The sequence below is a fragment of the Pipra filicauda genome, unplaced genomic scaffold (genome assembly GCF_003945595.2).
Source record: "Pipra filicauda isolate LSUMZ 115617 unplaced genomic scaffold, ASM394559v2 scaffold45_size4122338_pilon, whole genome shotgun sequence".
Taxonomy (NCBI): Eukaryota; Metazoa; Chordata; class Aves; order Passeriformes; family Pipridae; genus Pipra; species Pipra filicauda.
In genome coordinates this window covers 1,869,552-1,892,091 of record NW_024104598.1, presented here as the reverse complement: position 1 = coordinate 1,892,091, position 22,540 = coordinate 1,869,552, and the positions used below count along the sequence as shown (strand labels likewise).

The 22,540-nt window shown below is 38.2% G+C and overlaps 1 protein-coding gene across 4 annotated transcripts in view; it reads right to left on the bottom strand.

The window, feature by feature from the left end:
• Positions 1-22,540, bottom strand: part of PRMT3 (protein arginine methyltransferase 3) — a 143,303-nt gene that overhangs the window by 4,549 nt on the left and 116,214 nt on the right. For 2 of the 4 annotated variants that reach the window (XM_039386003.1, XM_039386004.1), the window contains 5 exons: positions 21,667-21,854; positions 17,843-17,929; positions 7,824-7,913; positions 5,376-5,426; positions 5,091-5,178 (listed from right to left, as the gene is read on the bottom strand). In XM_039386003.1, the coding sequence (XP_039241937.1) occupies positions 5,091-5,178; positions 5,376-5,426; positions 7,824-7,913; positions 17,843-17,929; positions 21,667-21,854 (504 nt within the window). Of the gene's footprint in view, positions 1-5,090; positions 5,179-5,375; positions 5,427-7,823; positions 7,914-7,940; positions 8,285-17,842; positions 17,930-21,666; positions 21,855-22,540 lie in introns of those variants that run through there. The other 2 variants (XM_027732476.2, XM_039386005.1) reach the window with 2 other exon arrangements.

Here is a 22,540-nt window from a genome sequence, read left to right as displayed (position 1 = left end):
TGGGAAGAGATTCTCTCAATTTAGTGCCTGAAACACACATTTAGAAATGTTTTTGAAAAGTCAGTAAGATCATTTTAAAAAATACAGCATATGACATGCCAGATTTAGTGTGACCTCAAAATTCAAGTTTTAACTATTACGAGATTTTAAAAGCCAGTATCATTTTTGGAGGTGCCACTTGTAAATAAACGAGTGACAGCACTCCACAGACACCATGTTGCAGCTGTAGACATGCAAACCAGACACTAAAATCTTAATTAGGAACCAAATTATCCAACTGAGATGCACAATAATGAAGTATTTCAGTATAGGATCAAAACATTCAGACAGATTAATTGTGCCAGCGTTGTCTTCCTACTTTTAATAATGCTGTCTAGGTAGACAAATAAACATTCTTTGAGTTTGTAAATTTACAAACAGCTTTCCAATTATGGAGACTGGGGAGTTAAAGATAATCAAGGATTTTAGAAGGGCTTAGTCATGTGAGTTCTGCTTAGCTTCGCTGTGCTAGCCCCTTTTAGCACCACAGAAAAACAAATCAAGGTTTTATTTTCACTGCAAGGCAATATCAAGAACATGAAATGCCGACAATATGCTGTTTTACTGCTAATAGAATTCGCTTGCATACAGATCTGGGTTTTAACTTAATGCACTGAAAAAATTCTGTGGGCCCTCTAAAATAATTTTTGTAAGCATTTTATTTATTTAGTAAATTCTTGAGACAACCAAATGAAAATGATGTAATTTTTTGTTTACTTAGCAGGAATATTTCAAGAAAAAACAAAAGGAAGAGACCATTAATAAGACCGTTTTTGGACCATTAATAAGAAAAAGATACTGCTTTGGCATCTCAATTTCAAATCTTCCAAATAAAGACTATTCTTTAGTTCAAGCTATTAAAATGGCTGCTAAGAGAAGCCTTGTATGGAATCTACAACACAATACTGTTTGTCTGAGAAAACCCAGTTTGTCCAGCAATAAAATATATGGCTTCTTTCTCCAGTTTCTTTAATTTTACTGGTTGCTAAGCAGTTAAAACATACCCTACACGCTGATGCTATTTTGTTCTACTTGATTGTACCTCAGTTTCAAGTCTCTTATCACAGTCTGTGAGGAGGAAAACCAGCTTTCCAGAACATGGAAACCCCCCACTCACACAAAGCTGCAAGACCCATCCTTTGGCTTGATTCTGTTAATCATTAGAATGGCTCAAAACATTCAGTCTTTTTTATGGCTGAGAAAATAGATCTATTTTTACAACAAATAACCTGGCCTCAAACAGCTGAGAAAATTAGCTGGTTCACACTGCAGAACAAAACAATTTTGCCAGGGCATAAAGGAGCATTTTCCAGTTAAATACCCAACAGGTTCAGATATCTGTAAGCTCGACTTCTTTTACAGAGCAAATCCAAACACAATCGGGGCTTTATAACCACTCCAGGCATAGCCCCCAAAGCTATAAAGCATCTGATAGAGACTTTTAGTCAGCCTTACTGTTTTACTCGGAATTAAAAATCTGAGGGAACCATTTTTCTTTACTGGGGAAAAACAGCCACTGCCCTTTCTGAAAGATGCTTTCAAAACAAGAAAACATTTAAAATACATTTTATATCAGCAAATTCCTCTTTCACAACCTATTAAAATGCTAAAAGCAAATGCCACCATGGCTACATTGGTCAGATTATTGCAAGATTCAAATCATATTATTTCTATTTATTTATTGAAAAAAAGAGCTTGGCATTCTGGCTTGGATTAGCAATAGTGTGGCCAGAGGACTAGGGAAGTGACTACCTCCCTGTTCACTGATGAAATCACACCACAAATCCTGTGTTCAGTTCTGGGCCCCTCAGTACAGGAAAGACACTGAGGAGTTGGAGCGTGTCCAGAGAAGGGAGTGGAGCTGGGGAAGGGTCTGGAGCACAAGTGTGATGAGGGGTGGCTGAGGGAGCTGGGGGGACTCAGCCTGGAGAAAAGGAGGCTCAGGGGGGACCTTCTCACTCTCTACAGCTCCCTGACAGGAGGTTATAGCCAGGTGGGAGTTGGTCCCTCCTCAGAGGTAGCAAGCCACAGGACAAGAAGAAATGGCCTCAAGTTGTACCAAGGGAGGTTTAGATTGGACATTAGGAATAATTCCTTCATGGAAAGGGCATTAGAACAAGCCACCTGCATGTGGCAGATAATGATATGGTTCAGTGGTGGTCCTGGAAGTGCTGGGTTAATGGCTGAACTCAGTCCTAAAGGACTTTTTCCAAACTAAATGATTCTATGAACACATTTAGTCACAAGTGCATTTTCTTTGTTGTTTCTCCTGTTGCCATACATATTTTTCTGATCATAAGAATTTATATGGAGGGTTGATGAATACTGGTAAGCAGAGGGATGGATGTAAAGCTGAAATGTTCAAATGATGCAAATGTTTTTAATTTAATACAGTTACTTAATTTAGTTTAATTTAATACAGTTACTTTTGTCTTCCATTAACTTGCATTCAGAAAAGTCCATTTGAAGACAAAGTTTCCCCAAAACTGGAGTGGAGCTCAGTTCAATGTGGAGGCTGATGCAATGTACAGCAAAAATAGTAACAAGCATTGCTGGTTCATTAACAAGTGGCAGATAAGAAACAGCTGGAAGTGCAAATATAAATCTAAATTAAGTATACTGCAAAATAAGTTTGAACAGTTTGTTCAGCTGATAAAATGGAAAGACTGAAGAAACAAAAAATATGGTTAACCACAAATTATCAAGATGAATATTCAAGTCACTATTCTGACAAGGTAACAAAGATAAAAAAGTAAAATAGGGAAATCTGCACTTCAAACATGTCTTAAGGGAAAGAGATTTTTGGAACAAGAAGGAGAAGGATCAATGTCAGAGGAAATGGTTTTCCAAGAAAATCACCTAAATTAAGACGTTCCTGTATCAGGAAGTGCCTTCCACCCTGATGGGTTTGTGCCATCTGTGAACACCAAATATCCCACAGAAATTAAAACTGGGATTAAAAAAGAAAAGGAAGCTACACCAAGAATCTTCAGATTTTTTTCTCTCAGAATCTTCTCTAACACTAGAAGCAATAGGTAGAAAATCCTAGATTTAAGTGTTAATTTTACATAAGATATAAAACCAGACAATGGGTAAAAGGATGAGAAAGAGGAACTCAATTACAAAGAGAAGGGGACAGGTAGAAAGAAAGAGAAACATAGCTGTAACAAGATTTGTTATGGGAATAATTTCAAGAAATAGGAACTAATAAAAATAAAGGAAAATAGTTATAGCACAAGTGATTTTGAAGGTCAGCTGGGTCGTGTTCACTGCTTCAAAGCACACTGTTTCTGCAGTTGTCTTCAGAAAGTCACCGCACCTAGACTAGAGATCTGAGTTTGAGGCACCAGTTCCCAGTAATTTCACACATTTGGTAAATGTCAAAGGATCTATGTAATATGCATATCTTAACAAATGTCATTGCACTTAAAAAAAATTCACTTTGCACTCTATGACATTGAAATTTAATGAGTAGCAGCAAAGGAGACCTCAGTCAGCCTTGTCCAGAAAGAGAATCTGAAGAGAACACAAGCCAAGTACAAATGCACCAAGGCACAGTTGCATCCCTAGAAGTGACAGGGCCAAAGAAATTGCAGATAAAAATTATTTAAGAATATAAAGTTGAAGCATGAAAGACAGAAATGATTTGTCAGATAACACTGACCACAGTGCCTTTAGGAAGGAAGCTCCTGGTTGCCATGGCTGACAGCTGGAAGAAGCAACTGTAAAAGCAGTTTAATTGAGTGCAGATGCTGCTCTCACCACTGTATATTGATCATTAGGTATGCTAAAAGAGACAATATTCCATCTATGTCAATACTTCTCTATAGCACCTCCAGGCCTTTTGACCTCAAGTGTTTATGCAGCATCCACATAACTTTTTGCATGCTTTCCCCCCAGTATGTCTGATCTACTTATAAACTGTTCAGGTCAGGGCCATGTATTACCATGAGTTCATTAACCAACCAGTAGAAATGAGCCCCATTCTGAGTTCCTCCCTTGGTGCTAGTCTGTAAAGAAAAATGGCCCTCAAAGATGACTAATTCACCACTGGGTAAAAGTTCAACAGTGGTGAGTAAATATCTAGTTACTAAGTGGACAAAAATAAAATAACAGCATAAAAATGTAGCCACTTCCTTTGATCATAAAAAGATTATGGAGAGTCTGCAAGAAAGTTCTATAGGAATACAAGGCCAAGACTTTTAATTCTTGACCTGCTATTCTATGATGGTCATGAATATACTTGTGCCTATAAAGCAAAAAATATTTGACTACTTGTATAAAAATGTACATTTAAGACTTTCCAAATAGAATTAATTAAAACCACTAACAAGCATTGCTTTAGTCTTCAAAACCTTACTTCAGCAATTTATTATCTGAATGTTACGTTATCCCTAATGACAACAAAAACCTTTTTACTTGCATCAAATTCCAGGTGAAACTTGTTACAGTACTAACCATTTCATAAAAATTTACAGTGTACCAAACTAACATATTCAATACTTCAAATGGATCAAGTTCATGGCTGTGAGTTCTTTAAAATTGTTTTCAATTTACAGAGGAATCCCACAGTGGCAGGTACAAGCCATGTGTATATTCATGATGCATTTGACAAATACAGCATAGTTCAGGACTGCTAAGGAAAATACCGTGCAATCACTTGACCAATTTGATACTTTGGAATATTAGCAATGTTAAAATTAGGAGACTATTAATAGCAGTGTACTGGTCTTACATTTTTCTGCCTCATAAATGCTTTGATATAGAAGTTTTTTCACCAAAGTTACAGTATGGAGCTATACAAGCAGAAGATATATGCCCACTTACATACTTATGCATACATTTATGAGTGGTTTTAACATTACTTTTGTACAGACAGATACCTTCAGTGCTTTGCTGAGACAAAAAAAATTTCTTCAATAGTAGCTGAAATATTTATTTACTAGTTCTTTTTAATACTTATATAGTTTTTAAAGTATTTCAGGTGTAAATTTAATGGTAACAGCAGTGTAACACAACCATTGTTGCACCAGAACTGAATTTAAATATACCTGCTTCTACAGGAATTGGTTTCTCCAGGAGAAAAACTGTCTGTTTCCAGTGTGTTTTGGTACACTGGGGACCAGTGGAAAACGAGACCTGCAATGGAAGAGTTCAAGAGTTTGATTAAGAACAACCTTTTTGATATCACACCACATCAATCATTCACCAAACACACACGAATATGAAGTCTTTGCTACAGCAAAACAGATTCTCTGCCAAACACCTTGAGGCAGAAAAAAAATACACCATCCTCATCTCTCAGAGACATTTTCAAAATGCATAACCCCAAATACCTTGTTGTGACAGTTCTTCTCAAAAAATATATCAAAGTAACCAGCAACTGCCTATAAAAAAAAAAAAAGGAAAACGTAAATACGGTAAAGGAATAATAATGACACTCAAGAAAAAAAATCTATGATCATATATCTCTATGGGAATTTCTACTCCTTTCCAAGCATTTACCAAGAGGAACAAGCTTATATTTAGGATTTCTAGCATGCTTGAAAGCACAAGGCAAAAAAAATAAGCTGCCATCACACCTTTGCTCTACTTGAGAATATTCAGCCCACTGTAACTGCATTTTACTACATATCAAATTTTAGTGTAAGCTTCCAAAATAACCCACACATCTAACTGCAACTAGAATCATACATCAGAAAACAGCCTTTCCGATGTGCAAACCCACAAGCATAAAACTCAGTCCTTGCCCTGTAGGGCTCCCAGGACCCTCAGTAAACACACACACATTATGAGGGAATTGCACGACAAATTCACTCCTTGTGTAGCTGAACAGTATTTTCCACAGAAGCTCCCTGTGAACAGAGGCAGAGCACAACCAGGTAGGGAATATTTTTCTTCCTCTACTACACACATAGATAAGGAAAAAGATTCATAAATGCTTCCCGCTGGCCTTTCCAATAGCTAATAGTTTCTAATTGTAACTCTCCATAGGATTCCTCCTCTGTCCCTCCTGCCATCCCACTCCTAAACTCAAGAAGAGTCTTTCTCTTCAGTGCCTAATTCAGCAGTGGGATTTCCAGTTTGAAGAGGAAAAGAAATCACAGAATGGTCTGGGTTGGAAGGGACCTTAAAAATCACCCAGTTCCAATCCCTGCCATGGGCAGGGACACCTTCCACTAGGCGAGGTTGCTCGAAGTCCCACCTAACATGGCTTTGAACACTCCCAGGGATGGAGCAGCCACAGTTTCTCTGCCTCAGTGCCTCACCACCCTCAGAGGGAAGAATTTCTTCCAATATCCAAGAGATACAAAATATTCACATACAAAGCAGTGTACCCACAATTTTAGTTACACAGTCTTTTAATGCTGGACTGCTTTTTTGACAAAAAAAGCCTTGTGGGAGTCCCAGAAATCCAACGTATTCAAATAAACAACTGGAAGATGCTAATAAAAGAGCATCCACTCCAGTTTCACCCCTGAAATCCTGTCCATGCTCACCTTTATCTGCTTTCTGCTGTCAAATGAGAAAGGTTAAAGCACCTCAGACCCTGGGCCCAAGGCAGCTGTGCTTTTCTATTACATGACAGCCTGGAGAAATGACCCAGAATAGAGTTTTTGAGTAACTGCAACCACAGTTGTGTTAAAGTTACTCAACTGGGGACTCCCTGCATCCCTGTCATGGAAGGGAGGGAGGGATTCTCCCCAGGTCAGCTGTAGTGCACTCAAACAAAATATGTACCAATTCAATGATGGAAAGCCTGTGGCATGAAAACCCACTGAAAACCACCTATTATAACCTCCCTCTCACCGCACCAGTATTTCTCTCCTACTCCAAGATTAGGAAACTGGTTGTTCTGAATAGCTAAAAGGATGAGTCCTGTGGCATGCTCTTCATATAGATTCACACATAGATTGTGAAGGAAAAAGAAAGTCAAATATGCTTACAAAATTAAGGTATAGGGCTTTATCATTATGACATATATAATCTGAATAACAGCTAGGCCATTCTGGTTTTTTCCTCTCTAGTCTAAACCCAGAACAGATTTCACCAACACAGTGGAGAATACAATGTGTTAAAACAGTAAAACAATGCTAAAGTACCTATGTTAGCTTTGAGACCAAGAGCACTCCAGAGAAGCCTGGTAAGTTCCAAATTCTAACCTGGCCAAAGAGTTAAAAAAAAAAACAACTATGGAGACACCAACAGACCTTCATGACAAATGAGCATCAGACAGTGTAAACAGTGACTCTTCCAGTCCTTCAGTAAAGTCCTATCACTCAATGCTGAGAATCTCATTCCCAAGTGAATTACAGCCTTGCCTCTAATATGCCTTTTTGAGTAAAGATTGAGAAGGTTTTGACAAAGTTTTATTGACCCATCAGACTACTTTTATTGATGCACAATGTTTTCTGGACATTAGTCAGAGATCTACTAAGCCATAAAAATATTTTTCCATCATCAGGTCAATACTGCTGGTATGCTTACAAATAAGACCTAAGATAAGATCACTAAGATAAGATAAGGAAAACAAGGTTGTGACAACAAAAATACATCGAGGAGAAAAAATCTGGTTTCCAGAGAAAACAAGACAATCAAGCCACATCTTGGAACAAAAAGCTAAAAGCTCCAAGCAGACAGACCACAGCCAAGCATCTATACACTTGGTAACAAGAGGTAACAGAAACACCCTATATGCTACCCTGAGAAAACTTCCCCACACTACTATTTTTTGGGGACAAGCTCGGGTTGCAAAGAAACTCAGTTACAAGCAAAACTGTTCCCTGCTGCCTCCGGTGTTCAGGGAAACAGGCTTTGTATCTTCTGTAAATGACTAGGATAAATAACCACTTCATAGTAACAAGTTTCTCTATCTGAAATAACCCGAAACACTGACTTTGAGTATCTAATCAAGAGGTAGTAACAGTAATTATTACATCATAAAGACCGCCTTAATCAGAGGTCCAGGGATTACAGAGAGCAAGAGTTCTACACTGATACATTCATTTCTTTTTGTTATGTTCTAAAATGGATAATGTCCTTCAGTATAGAATAGTGAAATAATTGTTGAGCCAAAAGAAAGAAAACATAGAAAAATATTATTACTCAAGTTCCTAAGGATAAGCTCCTGTGAACAGCTTCAGGCATTTCCCAAAATTCTGTCAGTTAAAACTGGGCAGTGGAGGCATCCCAAAATCAAAACATGTACTCCAGTGAGTTGTGTCAACAGGCAACCTACACAGTCCTACATAGCAAAACAGAAATTATATATTTTAAGTTAAAAAAATAGAGGAGAGAGTTTGAATGATGTTTTGAAAACTAACTGTAAGAACACATATTGCAATTGAGAAGTCTAATGAGTATCTTTCATTAATACATTTTCAAAATGGTTTTGAGCCAACTAAAAGAACCAAACACTTGGTTTGATGACTTTCTTTGTGAAATTGGTTACAACTACGCAATTTGCTTTTAACAAATGTTTTTAGGCAACCTGCCATCACTTACCAACACTATGTTTAATCTCCACATAGCAATCTCTTCCCTCATATTAAAGAAATCTAACACCAAACCCAGTAGTTACTGACCACTTGCAAAATTTGTCTAGTATTCCCTGTAACAGCTATTCTACAACCCAACTGCAGTTGAGAAAACACAAGAGTGAAAAAGCACAGAATAAATATATCCCACTTTGATGCACCTAGCCTATGGCTGACCCTGTAATATAAGAAACTAAAAAAGTTTAAACCTGCAGTTCAACAGAAACACAGTTCTTTGCAGATACTGAGGGAATAAGGGTAAGCTCAGGTCTATGGTAAAGCCTCCCAGTAACTCCAGCCTACATTAACTACCTTCTTCTTTTCCTCTTTTTGATTTCACATGGAAGATTTCATGTGTTAGATTACATGTGCTTCCCTGCCAGTAACATCCCTTTGAAAGGTATTCAATTTATCCAAATTGTAGATTATTTTCATGAAGTAAGTTCAGGTTTATTTCTGAACAGACACCCTACATTTTTAAATTCACCAGCTCTTTTGAAAAAAGGGATTGTTCTATATGGTCCTCTGTAGCTTACGTACATTCCTATGCTCATCCAAACACTAAGCAATGCTTAAATTTTTAACTATACTGTTGGTGTTTTGAGATCTTTCTGCTTTTGAGCTGTTCTGTCACATTTGGCCTGCCCCAGGCCTAAGGGATCTCAAGCCAGCTATACAGGTACCCCCAGACTCATTACAAAGAGCACACCTGGCCTTCCTAAAACCTATCAGGTGATTCTGCAGAACAATAAAAGCAACTGGGGCAATTGGCTGCTCCTGGCTTGGATGAGTGTATTCTTCACTGAGTACAACAGCAGCTGGAGGGCAGAGCCCAAAAAGCAGTGGCAAATAAAGTTAAATCCAGCAGGACCAGGGCAGTGATCAACCCTCTGCTCTCAGCACTGGAGAGGCTGTACCTCAAATCCTGTGCACAGTTGTGGGCCCTTCACTGCAAGACAGACATTGAGGGGCAGGAGTGTGTCCAGAGAAGGGAATGGAGCTGGGGAAGGGTCTGGAGCACGAGTGTGATGGGGAGCAGCTGAGGGAGCTGGGGAGAGGAAAGGAGGCTCAGGGAGGACTTTCTCACTCTCTACAACTCCCTGACAGGAGGGGGGAGCCAGGTGGGAGTCAGTCTTGAGGAAATAGCCTCAAGTTGCGCCGAGGACGGTTTAGATTGGATATTAGGAATAATTCCTTCACAGAAAGGGCTGTCAGGCATTGGAACAGACTGCCCAGGGGAGGAGTGGAGTCACCATTCCTGGAGGGATTTAAAAGTCATGCAAATGTGGCACTTGGGAACATGGTTTAGTGCTGGACTTGGCAGTGCTGGGGGAATGGCTGGACTCAAAGATCTTTTCCAACCTACACAATTCCATGATTTAATGCCTCTGGAAAAGTATTGAAGGATACAAAGGTGCAATGCTTTATTATTTGTCCTCTCAGTGTTTTGCAAAAAGCTTTCTATAAAGCATTAGAATTTCTGCTTCTACATGAAGCAGCAGGAATCACAGAATACTCTGAGTTGGAAGGGACCCATGAGGATCATCGAGTCCAACTCTTATGTGAACGGCCCATACGGGGATGGAACCTGCAAACTTGGCATTATCAGCACCACACTCCAACCAGCTGAGCTCATGTTTGGTGCTCTCCTTGAAAGAGCTGTGCAAAACTAAAATGTCTGGCAGCGCTAAGAAGTCTGTTTCAATACACTCAAAAAACCCCTAAAACAAAACAATCACTATCACTTTTAAGGTGTATTAGCGTAAGCACTGCACCCCTCCAGAAATGATCTGGTACCCCACATTAATGTACTGGGAAAAGGGAAAAAAGGGTCTGAAGTAAAGTACATGCAGATGATGTTTTCCGCAATTTTATCTACAGTCAGTAGTCTTGTATATTTAATAAAAACAAAATCTTACAAATCTAAAAACCAACACAAATCAAAGTTGAAATACTTGATAATAATAAGCTACTATAAAATTGTGGGTTTCATTACTTACTATCTTCTTTTAAGGAGTTTATATCTTCCCTCACATCTTAGCTTCTTCTCTTTTTTCATTCATTACTTGGTGGTTTTATGCCAAAATGCACAATACGTATCTTTTATTTTCAAGTGCATTTCAGAGAAATAATTCTGTAAAAGTGAAGTTCGAAATATTTTCTTTTCATTTCACTTTCGAACGCTACCACAAACTGCAGTAGCCATAATAATCACGAACATCTATTAAATATGCAATACTACAAACTAAGATTTCCAATGTTTACAGCTTGAAGGAAGATTAAGTCCTCCCCTCTTGTTGTATAATTTATCATATGAAGCAAAATATGATGAAAACAAAAATCACTTAACTGGCACACTAGAAGCAATCACAGACACAAGTGTATTAAAATGAAATATAGGGCTGGCCAGATTTTCATTAAAGGTGAAATCTTTTTTTACAAGAAGTCAAACTAAAGAAAAAGAACATGCAAATAACTCCCCCATAAATTCTAGATGATGTTTTACAACTACTGACTTCGTTTCTTTTTCTTCTTGGTTGTTTGTTTTTTTTTTTAAGTATAATGACAACAGTTATTTCTCCTACTGTAACTTCCCTCATCTTTTTGCTCCACCTTTGACAGCTCATTTACAACTTCACCAACAACTAATCAGTGAGAACTTAAACCTACTCTGGAAAAATCTTTCAAGTGGCAGTCTCTTGAATACCATGAAAGAGGAAAACAAAAATAATGACTTCTAAACTGGTAATAAATAACTACAGCTCCAGCCTGACATATGCTCTAATCTCAAAGGATGTTAAATATTAGGAAACACTACCAAAATATTATTCTTCCTGTTCTCCAATAACTTGCCAGGAGAAAAGCTGAGCTATGAGGACAAAAACTCCAACTCCAAAAGAAAGTCAATATATTTACCCAGGCAACTAAGAACGTGTAATAAAGAACAAAGGAAACATTTAGAAATAGAAATACATTACTGAAACTGCAAAGCAACATCCCAGAAAGGTCAACAAAAAGCTCACTCAACTAAGAATAAAAGATTCCTGAAATTAAAATAGCAGCCACTAACTTCTACCTGATTTTGTCAAACCCACATTTTGATGGAGAGTTCATGCAGCTTAAGGTCTTCATCCATCACTGAGGGTTCCTAAGGTGTTCATGCAAACAGGAAAATCCTGTAAATTAAGCACATCCTCCCAAGTAAGATTCACTTCTCTTCAACCTATTTCTTCCCCCATGGATAAATAATTTCGAGACTATTTTTCTCCCCATTTATTCACATAACATGCACCAAATATATTAAAGTCACAAAAAGCCTTAACATATTTAATAAATTAGTATTAGTACATATAATTTATAGTCTTCCACTTAGAGCCCTTAGCTGAAATGGGAAAAAGAGTCTAAATTTTAATTCAAATATATCTGACACGAAGGCTTTTTTCCTAAAGAAAATGGCTGGCTGTGCATGCAGCATTTTAACAGGACAAAACAAATGAGACTGCCTGTTTCCTTGTGAGAACTCAAAGGCAACCTTACCAATTCACTTAGGAGTACGGAAATTAAAAATTATCATCATCACTATCACCTACAGTGAGTAATTTATCATTCTTGCTCTTCAGCAGTATCATGTTCCAACAGTGAGTGGCTACAACAAATACAATTAGACAGCTGGCCACAGAAGTGGGAGATAATGTGCTTTTGATGGAGTTTATCCAAGCATGGAGATGGAATGTTTGTCGTCCATGCAGCAGAGTTGCTGCGTTTTTATCACAGGGAAAAGAAATCCCTGGCTATTAAAACCCAATAATTTTGTGTTTTAAAGATTAATAATCTGGAGCTCACTGCAGAGGAGGCTACAGATTATAAATGAGAAGGAGAAATCCTGCTTTGTAACATGGTGGAGTAGTATTTCCTTTACTCAGAAATCAGGCATTCAAGGTGTGTTTAACTGTGGTACTCAAATCCAGATTTCCAACTTCTAGTTTAAAAAATTCAGTTTCTCACCAAGTGTGAGAACCAAAGACTCCTATGTTAATACTTATTGTTGGTTCTGAAGTGGATGACTGGATGTTAAGAAATGAAACTATCTTAACATTTAAGAAGAATTTAGTCAGAATAATTTTCTCTAGTCACCTTAACTTCCATTTCCTTCCTGAAGGTTTTAATACATCAGTCACGTCCTCTGGTTCATTATCCTTCTTTCACCCCCTTCCTCCCTCCCACTTTTTATACACATCCCCTGCTCTTTGACAACATCTCCTGGGAGCAATGAAGAGATACTGCCATTTTCCTCTTAGGGGATATTGTTATTCAGCTAGGAAAGATCAACCTCGATGGACTCACAGGGGAAATGCTCGCAAACAAAAGAGAAAGTTTGTCAATTGATTTCCATACTGAGGGTAATCACCATTATATTTTATCTCAAAAGCTCACACAGTGATCAACTTGGAATACAATTAATAGAGTATTTTTCTAGCAGCATCTACTGACTGATATTAGCCAGATGTCTCATTAAAATCAGCAGTGACAAACCTTAGCTCTTTACCAGCAAAATGCACTTTTGCAGCCTAATTAAATTTTTTTTTGGCCATTATGTTTGTAAGACTGAAATCAAGTCAGTTTGCAAAAAAGTGCTTTGGAATGTTTTCATACAATGATTCCATGCAACCGTTCCATGCTTTGAAAATCTTCAATCTTTGAAAGCTAATACTGATAAATAAAATTAATGCTGGAAGAGACTGCTTTGTGGCAAACCATGCCAGGAATAAAGGAAAAATTAACAGAAACAATATGTGCTCTGAAAAAAGCCATAACTAAACCCCCTCATAACTTTTGAAAGACTGAGCATCACACAGAAGGTCATATTTAAAATACTCTTTTTTTGCTCAATCATTTCATATTTTCAAGTTCATTAGGATTTTTTTTTCTTGAAGACTTGATAATTTCTTGAACATCTGGAAGAAAAAGCTATTTAGAGCCTTAAGCATTTTTAAGGATATGACTCGATACATTGCAGCATCATCTGCAATACACTCAAGATGCACCTACAGCAAGACATGAGGCTGATCTCTTACAAGCACAACTTAATACTCTGATAGGTCCTTTTTTTGGTCATACAAAAGTATGAGAGTAATTTCAAATAATTTATAGGTGGGAGGACAGATAGATCAATGTGCCAGTGCTATGCTCTTGGGTTTTGTGAACTGCTTAGTTTTCCTATTTCACACAAGCTCATCACGCCGTCTGGGCTTCATGTCCTCACAACCAGAAAACAGTCAGCCTATTGTCTACTGAGGAAGAACCAAGGACAGATTTTAGAGGAATTTAACATCTTTTTACATGTGCAGGTAATGATAGGACAAGGGGGTTTTAAACTAAAAGAGGAGAGATTTAGATTAGGTACTAGGAAAAAATTCTTACTGCGAGGGTGGTGAGGCCCTGGCACGGGTTGCCCAGAGAAGCTGTGGATGCCCCATCCCTGGAAGTGTCCAAGGCCAGGTTGGATGGGGCTCTGAGCAACTTGATCCAGTGGGTGGCATCCCTGCCCATGGCAGGGGGGTTGGAACAAGATGACCTTTTGAGTCCCTTCCAACCCAAACCATTCTGTGATTTTGCCACAGAAATGTGAAGTGCAGCCTCTCCTGCCTGAGGGATCCTGGAGGTGTTCCAAGTCGTAGTCAGAGCAAATGTGACAACGAGCTGGCAAAAAAACTGCATTATGGTTCTGATTCCTGCCAGCTTTTACAACTTACTGTCCTATTACCATAGCCCTGCACGCAAGTTGATGGGAGGAAGCCACAGACACTTCTGTGGCTATTGCCTCCAGGGCTGTCGGCTCAAAGTTCAGCTCTGAAACCATTATGTTACATACTCCAACTAGAAGAGCCCGTAACTCTTTTCTCTGAATACTTGCTAAATTACTTCCCATCGGTGCAAAGCTGCTGCAAAAACAAGTTCAGGAACAGCAACCCTGCATTCATTCTGTGCTGCTGACACATTTCAATGTAAGAATGTCTACCTTATGCTGATCTGCAATAGGATCCCCAGAACAATTAACAGATCAATGTGCACCCAAGTTTTCCACTCGTTTGGTTTTTAAAGACAGATTACTCCACAGAGTTCTGTTTCTCATGGTAACACTGGTCTGATATTAGTTTTGCTGTTGATGGCAACAATGAATAAGACAACCAAATCTGTTTCCACACTTCTATGGCTGAGAAAAAGCTGTTTTGAAATGAACTTTAGGTTGTGAGTTTAAAAAACCCAGATATATACAAGCATACAAGGATGGATTTCCAAATTGCCATTTTCATGGAATATTTTATTGTAAATAAAACAAAAATATTTTAAAATGTTTGTATTTCAAAAAAAAAACCAAACCTGCAGAAATCATAAGAGACAAGTACAAAACCATAGAATTGTGGGGAAATATAAGCAACTTTCTCTTTTTGTGCAGAAAATGAAAACAAAACACTTAAGCAAACAAGAAAAACATTAAATATTATTTTTCAAAGGACAAATTGCAATCTTAAAGCATCTCCTCAAAAATTCTCAACATAAATAATGGACTTTTATTGTTCATTTACTGCAAGGTTAGGCAGCCTGATATGATGGATGAACTGTCAACTCTCAACTAAACTTCTACAATCCATCATAGAAAGACTGGAAATTTCACTCAAAGTGTCAATAAACCTAAATTATGAAGTGCAAAATACTTTACAGCATTCTGATCATTTTTTAGAACCTGCACTTGCTGCAAAATTTCAGAAACACTGCTCTTCCCCCACTTCCCTCCCCTTCTCCCTGGAAGTCATAAAATGCAGGTATACATCTTGATTTATAAGTCAATGATACCACAGAATCACAGAAGAGAAATGAAGTTTCTGTAAGAGTGTGGTGCTGGGAAAAACAGTATTTATAAAATAAGCTATTTTACTTTACCCGAACATCAAAGATGGCTAAGATTTTGCGAAGATTTCTGTTGAATCAGTTATTTAAATGTGGCCATATTAAGAAAATTAAACCAGGGCTGCAGTGGAGCTTGATCTCAAGTCAAATCTGACCCTGTCTTGATGCAACTAGAATTACCCTATGATTTGATGACAACTAAAAACAGGAGGGGTTTTTTTTGTGTATGCACAATAAAACACGCAGATTTCCATTTAATAAAACCCAAGATGTTACTGTGTCTTTACTTAATTTGGTGATAATTGACAAATAAATATGAAGTATTTGTATGCATCTGCTAATTCAAAATTATAAAAATGATTTAAACTATATACAGGGGAAAATTTCACTTTATGACACCAACAAACTCTTATGCAGGTTCTTAGCAAAAACACTGGCAAATGCAGCAGCATGGACTAACACCTAGACTCATCCAAAACTAGGAATTACTTTGTTTGATGTAGGTATCCAAGATTTTCTTATCAGCTTAAGTGGTTTACATCATACAGAAACATATTCTTTGTGTGTGTATCAGAGGAAGTCTGCATCTCTTCTTCTTATACACGTGCAAATCCAAATAAACCAGTTCAGGCAGACTTAATCACAGTATATTAAATATTAGCTAACAATCACCATTTTAGGGTGGTAACTGAGATGTGACTTAAAGCTAAGCATGAAACTCCAGCAAGAGTTTCACAATACACTAGACTGCAAAAAGTTTAGTTTTTACTACAGATCTCAGAGCCTAATGGAAACTTTTGTCAAATTTGATGAGGAAATTTTAATAAATTACAGAAAGCATTTAAAATCTGTATTGAATATAAAAGTAAATTACTGAGACAATAAAAATCTATAAAAATTAGGCCATCCTGCCTTTGCTTATAATGTAGTGTTTAAAAACTCAATGCATTACTTAGCCAAGCTAACACCAGACTTTGTCATCTGTACCTCATCTTTATCCCAACTGTCCTGCCTAATGGCAGAACAAAAATCCTTCTAATTGATTCTTTTATCACTTATTCCACCAAAAGAAGCAAGTTGTGCACCATAACTAAGTCAAGTCATAAAGGTATCCTCACAGAGGCATCAATCTAAACACTTCTAAATGTTCATGTTGGAATACCTAATTTATTTTAGCTTTAAACACATTCTTAACATCTTTATTTCAGAAGTCACTCACACCCTCCCAATGAAGTATGTTAAATAAAAATATTTAGGTATCTTCCCTGACTCATACTTCAAAAATGGAACACAAAATACACAACACAAATTGCATGAGCCCTTGAAGAAAAAGAGGGACATGTTTCATTAATAAAAAAAAAAAAAATCAGTGTTTCTCCGTTTTCTCATAACTACCAGATACTGAATGATGAAGAAATGTCATAGAATGAATGTGTATTTATGGGAATTCATACTGAACAAAGTAGGCACAACTTCAAAGAAGTGTTTGAAATATGCCCTAGTACAGAGTTTTCATTTAATTCTAAAGCTCAGATTAAAAACTTTCTTTCTTCTTTTCTTTCTTTTCACACTGACTAGTGTCTGACAGACAAAAACTCAATTGAGTGATATCACACTTAGGTTTGCTGAGATTCTTCACTCTATTTAATGCAGCATAATCTGTAAAACTAAGATGAATAGTTTGTGCTCACTGTAATTACAACTCCCCTCCAACCAAATTCTACAGCCTTTCTAGAATTAGTGTTCTGTTGAACTAAGTCACAATAATTTACATAAAATGCAAATACTAACTTGCATACAATAAATAAAACATATATAGTAAAAACCCTGGTTATCAGATTCAGATCCTAATGCTGTATTTGTTCCCCCCAGCTTTCACATCCAAAGTTCATGAACCTCCCTGCTGGAGAAGCTCTCTTTGCCATACGAACTGCTGGGTGTTCAACACACTAGCTACAATCTACACCTTTCCCACTTCTACTTTGTTTTTCACATTTTTACTAAACTCAGAAAAGCTCTTCTGAGAGCAGTGACTGCATCATTCTTGAGCACAGGGGAAACAACAAGTCCGAACAGAAAACTCGTACTTCAGAAAATGGGCTAGAGAACAAAACAGAATGATTCTAATGCTACAGCTCCTTACCTTTCCCTCTCCTCATCCACCTCTATTATCCTGTAACACTATCACTGGAGTTTTATATCCATCTCTCTTTACAGAAAGGGCTTATTTGACACCTCTATACTGCAGAAATGAATGTTTCAAGGCAAGGACTGATGATAAATGAAGCATAATTAGTGCATTGTCTCTCAGTCCAGTGCAATACTGACCATATATGAAGAAACTAAAACTGTCTTACCGTGCACTTTGTGCTCATTGTAATGCTCAGGGTGAAATCTGAAGAGAATTCCAAGTCTGGAGAGGATGCAGTATTACAGTCGATATGCTGTCAAAAAGAATAATAAAATTCTGTCAGTAACAGTGATTAATGTCAATTAAGATCTCCCTTTGGATGAAGGCTGTTCAGTCGCTCCCGCAATAGGACAACTTTTATAGGGCAATACTAATTCAGCTCTCCAAAAATGGGAGAGACTTACAAACCATCTAATTCCATGTGACAAAATACCTCTAACTCCTTTTCCTCACGTGCCCAAATAACCAGACACTGACTAGCAGTGGTATGAAACTAGACACAGTAGCTCATTCTGTTCAGGGAATGAGGAAAGGGAAGTTGCTCCTTGGTGACAGCTACCCATTGTTGAGTGTAAGTAGCCTCCACAGGCACCTTTACCTGTTTTACCCCTTGTTCCTGCAGTCACATAGTGAACTACAGTATGACACTGATATGGGTTAAAGCTGGTCTTTTTCAATTTCCCAGATTGGTTTTGTATTGATCATAGAATAACTGAGGTTGAAAGGGACCTTAGGAGATCACTAAGTCCACTGCCCTGCTCAAAACAGGGTCAGCTACAGCAGGTTGCTCAGGATCATGTCCAAACAGCTTCTGAAAATCTCCAAGGATAGAGACTCGGCAACAACTCTGGGCATGCTGTACCACTGCTCAAATGTCCTCACAGTAAAAGTGTTTCCTAATCTTTAAAGGTAACTGCCTGGAGATCAATCTGTGCCCACTGCTTCTTGTCCTGCCCCTGAGCACTGCTGCAATGAGTCTGAGTCTGGCTCCACCTCCCGTATTCACCACCACCACCAAGAATTTACACACATTGGTAGGATTTCCCCTGAGTCTTCTCCACACAAAACAATTCCAGCTCTTTCCACCTCTCCCCATATCAGAGATGCTCCAGCCCCTTCACCACCTTTGCAGTCTTCAGACTCACTCCAGGACAGTCACCTCACTCTTGCATTGGGGAACTCAGGGTTGAACACAGCACTACAGAATTCACGTCCCTGGGGTACAGCCAGCTCCCTGGGGTGCAAGAGAAGATGCATCTCTCTTGAGCTGCTGGTCCTAAGTCTTCTTCCTAACACAGCCTAGGAGGCTGCTGGTTGTTGCCTTTGCCACAAAGTGTGTTTTGCTGGCTCACGGTCCACTTGATGTTAACCCAAATTCCTCTCTGCAAAGCTGCTTTCCAGCCAGTAGGCTCCCAGCCTCTGCTGGGGTTATTCTTCCTTCCCCTCTGCAGGATTTTGCACTGCACAAATTGCAACTTTCATTTCAATAGTCTAATTTTTTACTTTTATATCTATCTGAAATCAGAGCTTTCATAGAAGAATAAGCTTCAGTTTTCAGTTGTTCATAACAATTCCACCAGATCTTTTCTGTGTTCTTTAGTTTACATACTCAGTTAAAATGCTTTATCCAAAAATATCATATACTGCTAAAGTTAAAAGCATATATGTAGGCAATCCAGGAGACTCCTGGAATGCATGGGGGATAACTTCCTGAGCCAAAAAACAGACAGCCCTATCAGAAGGAATGTGATACTGATGGTCACCAACGTAGGCAAACTAACTGGGGACATCAAGACTGGAGGCAGCCTGGGCTGCAGTGATCATGCACTGGTGGAATACGCAGTCCCAAGGGATATGGGTCAGGTAAGGGGTAAAGTTAAGCCCCTGAACTTTAGGAAAGGGAGTGCTCAGAGCTGGCATGTATTTAAGGAAGTCTCCCATAGCGCACAAGAGCTGGTAATCCCCAAGAGCAAGAAACTGAGTTCACCCTCAGTAAGCTGAGCGGTGCAGGTGACACACCTGGAGGACAGGTGTGCCCAGAGGGGCCTGGACAAGCTACAAAACTGGGCCTCTCATGAGGCTTAACAAGACCAAGTGCAAAGTGCTGCACCTGAGGGTGGGGAGGCCCTGGCACAGGTTGCCCAGAGAAGCTGTGGCTGCCCCATCCCCAGAAGTGTCCAAGGCCAGGTTGGATGGGGCTGTGAGCAACCTGCCTATGGCAGGGAGGTTGGAACTGGATGAGCTTTAATCCAAAGCTTTCTATGATTCTTCACGCTGCCTCATCTTTCTTACAGAATGTTTTGCTTCCAGAAAAGTTACCTTATGAACTACATAAAACAAGCAGCACCTGATCTGAACAAACACACCAAAGTATCTTCTGCAATAATCATAATGATAAATTGGAACATTTTTAAACTTACCCTACAAAATATAGTCCATTTGTTCTGCAGAATGGCTATTGATTCAAACAATTTACCTATAATGCCACTGTTGCTCAACTCATCAATTTTACTACTTTGCATTGAAACTCCAGCAAACGAGCACATGCATTGATTTTGAGTTATTTTAAAAACCGTGATGGCTAATGAGAACAAATGAGCATAAAGCCATTAAGCACAACAGTTATGCTACAGGCTGCATGATGATAAAATTTGCTAAGCCCATACCTCTGAGCTGGACAGTGACTTCTCATGAACAGCATATGTATTACAAAGAGACATGTGTGCACTATTACTAGTAAAGCATTTTGCTTCTGAAATGACCATGGCTTATAAACTGCATTGGACATATTTAACTTCAGTTATTGTTATCAACACTCTTCAGGTTGATATGTTGTTTTAATTTATTTGCTTGCCTAACAAACTGATCACTCACTCATTGCACCACCAAACCTGTCAAATGGCAAACAGTTACTACTTAGATTCTCGACCTCAGTACCTTTGTTTCGTGCACGCTTATTCACTAAGGTTGGAATTTACCTTCCCTACTATGACAGGACTATAAAGTGTATTTCAACAACTGAGTCTCAGCACTTCCTTTATTTGAATACCCAGTTTAAAAAACCTAATACCTTTAAATCTTCTCTGTAATAAAAACATAGACAAGAAAAGTTTAAGTAACTTGCACTTGGATATACCTACAACTAAGCTGCACCTCCCCTGTTTCAATACATTTAAACAGAAATTACCTCCTTACTAAACAGGTAATTCCCACCAAGGGCAGTAATATTACTGCTTTGAGTGCTTTATAGTAGAAAAGTAACTATATGAACAATAATTAGAATACCATTGTGGCAAAACGTTCTTGGTCTAGAATAGCCCTTCTCTCAATTGATCTGAGCTGTTCAAACTATTACTAATCACAAAGTTCACCACAAGTTCAAACTAGTCAGTGCTCTGGAACATGTAGATGTTCTCTCATATGAATCACTACCAACTTTGCTGCTATTCCTCATCATAACACTGCCTTACAAGAGACAGGACAGAAAAGCAGGCATAAATAATTCAGGAAGTACTGTAGGAACTACTGCTCTTTCAGCCCTGGTTATTTAGCTGGATGAAGCTTTGGGTGATAGTGAGTGATGGTCCAAAGGACCTGTAACACCAGCTATCTTAACACAGAAATAGATAAGAAGCCCCTTTGCTCAGTACACTGAGTGAAGAGGGAAGCAAAGTAAAAGAAGAGACTATATTACAGTTTACATTCCAGTTCCACAACTTGTAACCTACTAAAATGCAAGTTAATTTGGGGTTGGATAGAAGAAAACATTGGACAGAACAACTTAAATATGGGAAGACTACTAAAAGCTCAACGTTGGTAAAAAAAAAAAGCAACTGATACAAATCTTCCAGTCTTAACAGCAAGAACCTTATTGCATTTGTATCATTTTGAAGATGCTGAAGTTTGTGTGTGCCACCTGCATTTTTCCCCCCTCCCCCATAAACCAAGGAAACTTCTAATCTGACTACTATTCATTAAGTAGTATGGTACCTTAATGACACTGGCTGAAGATATCAGTGTGTTTGGATCCAGCACCTCAACAACAGCTTCTGGAATTACAGCTTTCTTCATACAAGACATGTCGAAGCCATATACATCTTCCCAGAAAAGTAGCTTGTCCATATGTTTATTCATATCCCCAACAGCTACCAGACTAATGGTGCAAATGTCAGGATAAACTGTAAAAGAAAGAGAGTAGTGAAATTTTATTTTAGACACACATAAAGAGGACTTTTTTTTTTCTTTTCTAAGTGATTAACATCTTAAAAGAACAAACAGAATAAATTTTTTTAGCTCTTGGACAAGACACTTTTTCTGCTACTTTACTTTGTAGAGTTCCATTAGTCCTCAGAGGAGACTAGACATAAAAATTTAATAATATTTCCTATTCATGACAAAACACCTTTGTAGTTGAAATCCTACTGCAAGGAAATGATCAGAAACTTGATGTCTGAAGAAAATCATTTGGAACATCCTATTCTGGCTTCTATACAAAGACTGATCTAAAATATATTTAATAACTGTAGGCAGACACTCAAAAGGAAAATTCAGGTGAGGGCTTTGCAATAACAAGAAACCTCTTTGAAAAGACCTTACTTCCAGAAAAGAGTAAATATTCTTACTCAAGAGTTTTATTCCTTTTTGTTATCGGCTCTAGCTGACACTTGCCTTACAGCCTAAAAAATTATTTCTGGGTACTGGAAAAGAATAACCACTTTTCTGTCTGCACCTGAAGTGTAGGAAGTGAACCAACAGACAGCAGAGAACCTCATCAACTCCCTCCCTCCCACTTTTAGGATAACAACTATTATTCTTCACATTTGTGCCTTCCTTTCTCCCAAGAATATCTTCAGAGCAGGTAACT